General features: G+C 50.6%; 1 protein-coding gene across 1 annotated transcript; it reads left to right on the forward strand.

The window, feature by feature from the left end:
* Positions 1 to 714: 714 nt before the first annotated feature.
* On the forward strand, positions 715 to 4,147 carry LYPD5 (LY6/PLAUR domain containing 5; the record flags this gene model as incomplete). The annotated part of the gene is made up of 5 exons (XM_084258007.1): positions 715 to 793; positions 2,429 to 2,557; positions 3,007 to 3,183; positions 3,378 to 3,524; positions 3,894 to 4,147. The coding sequence occupies 5 exons, from the start codon at positions 715 to 717 to the stop codon at positions 4,145 to 4,147; spliced, it is 786 nt and encodes a 261-aa protein (XP_084114133.1).
* Between the last annotated feature and the right edge of the window lie 2,219 nt (positions 4,148 to 6,366).

Genomic DNA, 6,366 nt, shown 5'->3' on the forward strand with positions numbered 1-6,366 from the left:
TGTCTTTTTCTGCACCCACATGCTCTGCCTCTCTGGGAACCCCCCCTTTCTCTTATTATCTCATTCATTCATACAACTTCATAAACATCACCTGAAGCCTTGGAGGAGTTCACAACCCGATAGGGGAGATAGACACCAGCCCAGCCCAGGGTGCTGGTGGGGACACAGGGAGGTGCTTGAGGCTGAGTGTGGTGGATGAGTCGGGGAGGCAGGAGTCAGAGGCTTAGGGGAGGAATTGATGTTGCTTTTCTGGGTCCAGAGATTGGAGGCTTTGTGTATCTGAGTTACGGGTGGTGCATGTGCAGGTGGAGGGAGAGGAAGGAAATCCAATGGCCATGTGTGCCAATAGACTAGAATACAGAGAGTCTGTAAAACACAGATCCACTTGATATTAAAGGTTATTATCTTTTTCTCTCTGTGAGCCTGACTGTGTACATGTGAGGCCCCTTGGTCACTCTTTTCTCAGGCCCAGGAACCCCCTCCTTTCTCAGGCCCAGGAACCCCCTCCTTCCTCAGTAATTCTGTCGTGATTCCTCAGTGATGCGATCATGATTAACTAGGAGGAGGTCAGCCTGAAGAAGGTGGGCGGGGATAGAGGAATCCTGTCCAGGCTGGGCAGCCAGGATGCCTGGGCTCAGCAGGAAGAACCAGCCAGGCAGAAGTGAGAAGAGAGGAGCTGTCCTCGGTGTCTGTGCTCAGCTCTACACCTTTGCAATGGGAGTCCCCAGAGCTGTCCTGCTCTGCCTCTTTGGGGCTGTGCTCTGCCTGACAGGTACCCAGATGTTTGAGTCTAGTGATGAGAAGGGCCAGGGACCTGGACTGCTGGGTCTGAGCGGGGAGGTGCTGGGGGTCTGGGATCCTGGGTCTGAGCAGGGAGGGGCTGAGGGTCTGGGATCCTGGGCCTGAGGGGGTAGGGGCTGAGGGTCTGGGTTGCTGGCTCTAAAGGGGGAGGGACAGGGGACCTGGGTTTCTGGGTCTGAGGGAGGAGGGACCTAGAGTCTGTGTCCTCTTTTCTCCTCCCCTCCCTTGTTCTTCCCCATCGCTCATCTTCTCTGGTGTCTCTCTTCCTACCAGCTGTTCTCATCCTCCTTGTCACCCATACCCCTCTCATTCAAGGGCTACTTCTGGGGGGTCATGGGGACTCTCTCCCAAATGGCAGGGGTCCTTGGCCTCATCCCCAGGCATCCCTGTCCCCCAGTTTGGGTGAGGACAGAGAGGAACTCATATCAAAACTGAAGTGGCTACCAAGACAGGGAACTCGAGGTGGAGTAGGCCGTGTCTGCACACAGCAGCCGGGCGGAGGACAGTGGGCGAGCTGTGTCTGTGTGTCCAGCGCCCAGGGGGCCTCAAGCTTGTGTGCCTCTCCACCCCAGATTTCAATGTCTGGGTGGTCGAACACATATTTTTATGTGTCTGTTTATCTGAGTTTCCCTTTCTTTGTAAAAGTGATGGGTAGAGAATTCCGCGGGCCTGCGCCTGCCTGGGTGTTCGTGCATCTGTGACGGGTAGGCCTGCTTTACCCCTGTGTCTCTGTGTTCAGTTATTTCAATGTGTGTGTGTGTCCCTCTGTGTGTAGCCGTGTTGCATGTGTCTTGTGTCTCCATGTGGCATTTGTCTGTGACTTTAAATTGCATGTGGTGTTGTGTTTTTATTTTGGGGAGGGGGGCTTTTCTTTTGTGTGCCTCTCTAACTTTGTGTCATTGTAGTCTCTGTGTCTGTGAGGCTTGGGTGTGTACTGAATCTCCCTAGGGGTGACTCCTGTGTCCTTGGGTCGGTGGGTTGTAGCCGTTTCCGTATCCATATCTTTTTCTGTCTGTGAGCCTGACTGTGTACATGTGAGAGGTCTTGGCTGGGGAGTCTCTATCAGTTTTGCGTGTACGTGCTTTGCGAGGGCAGAACTCTGCGTGGATTCATTAGGAGTCTTTTATGTATATTTGTGAGTTTTGCATGAGCCTGTCAGTTTTGTGATTTGCTGTGTATGTCAGTGTTTAAGTGTTTTCTAAGTGTACGGCTGGGGCTGGCTGTGCATGTGTGTGTTTGTAGTACAAGATTGCACATCCTGGTACCTATCCTGGGTGTTGGGTTTCCATCAGTGGCCTGTTGGTGCTACTTGACATCTGACATCCTGAGTTTATTGAGTGTGGAGGGGACAGACAGAGCAGGAGAGAATCACTTTTTCCTTTATGTAAATCCTGGAGGACTTCCTGGAGTCAACTGCAGTAGGTATAGAGAGGACAATTCTCCTCCACAAGATAGACACAGCCATGACCAGCACTGGAGCCAATCCTGGTTCTCGGGATGCCACAAGGCCTGTCTCCCCCAGAGCACAACAGTCTGGCCTTTGTGATTGTCATTTTCAGAGTGGAGCCCCAGGTCAGTCTGCTTGTGCCTGCCTGCTCCCCTCACCCCACTCTGCACCTCTCCTCAGAGTCCCAAGCTCTGCGATGCTACAGCTTTCAACACACCTACTCCGGCCCCTTTGACCTCAGCAGCATGAAACTCGATGAGGTCACCTGTCCCCAGGGATGCACTGAAGCTGTCTTGTCCCTGGACACTGGTGAGAGGCAGGGTGTGCACAAGAAAGGGGTGGAGACAGGGACAAAGAGCAGAGGTGGGCGGGGAAGGGGGAGGGTGAAGTTGGATAGAAGAAGGATAAGGATGGAGGTGGCGAGGTGAAGAAAGAGAAGCACAGGGAGAGAAAGCAAGGGATGGATGCCGCAGAAGGGATGGAGCGGAGAACATGGGTGGGGTGGGGGAGCAGGGCAGGAAGGAAGTGGGGGGAGAGAAGCGCAGGAGAAGGATGGGCTGAGGGGAGGAAGGGCAGGGAGGGTGGAATTTGAAAGGGAGGAAGGAAGGGGTAGGGCTGGAAGGAGAAGCAGAGAGGAGCTGAGGGTCCAGGGGTTAGGACTGAGAGCAGAGGCAGCATTGGAGAGGAGAGGCAGGAAGGCAGGAGGATGATGGCTGGGGAGAGGTAGCGCGCCAGGCCCAATCTCCTCCTGCCCGCAGGGTACCGCTCCTCTTTGACCATGGTGCAGAAGGGCTGCTGGACAGGCCCGCGCACCGGCCAGATGCAGTCCAAGGACACCGCGTTGCCACCTGACTACTCGTCGGTGCGAGGCTGTGAAACCGATTTGTGCAACACCAACCTCATGACCCATGACACCATCCCCAACCTGAGCCCAGGTGTGCAAAAAGGCAGGGCTGGGCAGTAGGGGGGACAGTGGAAGGGCTGGGGGCCTGGCCTCCACTGGGTGCCTCCTCCCAGCCTGCTAAGGTTCCTGCCCCGCTTGGGCTAGGCGGGCACACTGATGCAGTGCACAACCTGTGCAACCAACCTGAGAACCATTACTTGAGTGTGTCTCTGTATCTCCTGCCAGCGCCCAACCCTCCAACACTCAGTGGCACTGAATGTTATGCCTGCGTGGGGATGAATCCGGAGGACTGCACCCCAGAAAAGTCCCGACAAGTCCAGTGTCACCAGGACCAAACTGTCTGCTTCCAGGGCAATGGCCAGATGACCGTTGGTGAGAGGCTGGGAGAGGGGAGGCAAGGGGTGAGAAGGCAAGGCAGGCCGGAGGGTGGAGGCATCAGAAGGGCCTGACAGGGAAACATCACCTGGTGCTGCGAGGAGAAAGCACAACTCTGAGGAAAGGCCGTGGCATACATCTGAGGGGGAAGGCTGGCACTGGTCTGAGGAAGGGAGGCCTGGTTCTGGTCTGAGGGAGGAGGCATTGCCCTAACCTAAGGAGGGAAGCTAGAAGGACGTCTAAGGGTCTGCTGGGAGCCCTAGTCTCTGACCTGGAGGCTCCAGTGTGGTTGCACCAGAACTGCCTCCCTCAGTTCTCACTTCTCATTGTCTCTCCCTCCCTGACCCCCTCCCCTGCCCCTGCCAGGCAATTTCTCAGTGCCCGTGTACATCAGAACCTGCCACCGGCCCTCCTGCACCGTCATGGGTACCACCAGCCCCTGGACAAACATTGACCTCCAGGGCGCCTGCTGTGAGGGGAACCTTTGCAACAGGGATTCTGTGACCCAGTCCTTCACCTCAGCTGCCACGCCTCCTCCTGCACCTGGCCTTGTGGCCCTGCTCCTGGTGGTTCCCCTACTGGCTGACACTCTGGGAGGATCCCTCAAGCTCTCCTCATAGACAGCCCCCCAGCCTCTTCATGAGAAGGCACTGGGGGCAAGTGTCCTTTGCCCTCGTCCCCTGCTTCAGCCCCTACACTGTGGCTCACTGGAAAATGTCAAACAAGAGTTGTGTGCCTGGCTCTCTCTTTCTCTCCCTCCCTCTTCCCTACTGCCGCCCTTAGCGCCAGCAGGCCTGAGAGAAATTGGGCAAGGTCCCCAGCATCTCAGGGTGGGGAGGAACAGCCACATCCTGCCCTGCGTGAAGAGCAGGAAGAGTTAAGTAATAGGGATTACTAACTGAGCACACCCCCGCCCGGGGCAGGGGCCTGCTTCCCTGTGCTCTTCCTCTGCAGCCCAGCCCCGGAGCAGCTCCAGCAGGGGCCGCCCATGATGTTTTTTTGTTTTTTAAAGATTTATTTATTTATTGATACAAGCACTGGGTACAGTCAGAAGCACGGGAGGGTGAGAGGATTCCCCAGAGCCAGAGCGGGGAACAGAACAGGCAGACTGATGGAATACACTGCTGAGGGGAGCAGCGGGCGGCAGGAGAGGTCTGTCACGCCATGTGGGACACTCCCCAGAGGCCAGGATGGAACCGGCAGTGCTGCACCGGGGAGGCCCCCTGCCCATGATGTCTTTATTGGCAGCATCATTAAAGGCTCCAGAGGCAATAGGTCCTAAATGTTAGGAGCCCAGACCTTGAACTCAGGCTGCCCGGGGAGTGAACTCCAGCTCCGCCATTTAGCCTGTGGATGACCTTGGGCAAGTTACTTAACCTCTCTGTGCAGATGTTTCCTCACGTATAGGTGGAGGTGAAAAGCACAGCCGATGACATTGATGATACTTTTCTATGGTTCTCACGGTGGTATGACTAGGATTTCATGCGGTGAACCTAAGGGATCTGTGACACAAGGTCAACCCGTGTAAGAGGAGCAAAGGATAGGTGAAGACTCTTGCCAGAGCCCATGAATCTAGTGAAAAGAGAGCCATGCCCTGCTAGCAAATCCCCCTCCCGAATACTTGGGTGTTGATTAATTTGACAGAGAAACACTGGAGGCAAAGCTGAGCCACGCAGTATTCTCAACCAGTGGCTATCAGGGAGGACTTCCTGGAGGAGCTACAACCTAAGCAAAATTCTAAAAGATAAAGAGGAGTAGGAAAAAAAGCTTTCTAGATGGAGAAGTCAGCCTGGAAAAAGATCTGGAGCAGTTATTACATGAACATGTGAACTTCATATACAGACAGTCACTGCCTTAAGAAGGTGTGAGTCACGATTTTTGACTTGATGATGTAGGAAAACAGCATTCCATAGTGACATCTATATTTCTATATTTTATATAATTATATAGATATATAATTATGTAATTATATAGAATAGAGAATATATACGTATATATTCTCTTTTCTATGTTTAATCATGATATATATACTATATAATTATATGATTATATGGTAGTTAAATATATAACTATATATGTTTATAATATATTAATGCACACACATAGCAGGTCCTCAGATAACATAATTTTGTTCAACGTTCTTATAACATCCACAACAAGCCCATCCCAACCAATGCTGAACTAAAACATGTTGTTCGAGAACCTGCTTTCGTTTTAGTTGTTTCACTTATAGTTGCAGTTTCTAAGAACATATCACGGATGTTCAGTGAGGACCTTACTGTATAATATATATGTAATAATTATATATGAATGTATTGTGTATGATTATATAGCTAGTAATATATTTATGATGCAAAATAATACATGACATATTATAACATACAAGATGTAAAAATGTACAGTTATATATATTCAATAAAATGTCATGTATAATATATAAAATGTCATATAAAATATATAGCATATAAAAAGATGAGGTATATAATAGACAACATATTAATTTCATAATATGTATTTTATAAAAACACAATATATAATATAATTATATACAGTATATACCTAGGTGTCTATTTTGTACATTATATAATGTGTGTAATTATATATATATTTAACTAAGACATATATAATTACATATAACATTTTCATCAAGCTATAAAATACACCCAGTAGAATGTGTAATTTTTCCATTATGTATACATCCAGGCAACCTTCACAAGATAAAGATATAAAACATTTCTTTCCCAGCCCCAAAGACTCCCTCATATGCCTTTACAGACACTTTTCCAGCCCAGAAACAGCCATTACTCTGACATCTCTCATTGATCAATTTTGCCTCTTT

The sequence above is a fragment of the Talpa europaea genome (assembly GCF_964194135.1).
Source record: "Talpa europaea genome assembly, chromosome: 16".
Taxonomy (NCBI): domain Eukaryota; kingdom Metazoa; phylum Chordata; class Mammalia; order Eulipotyphla; family Talpidae; genus Talpa; species Talpa europaea.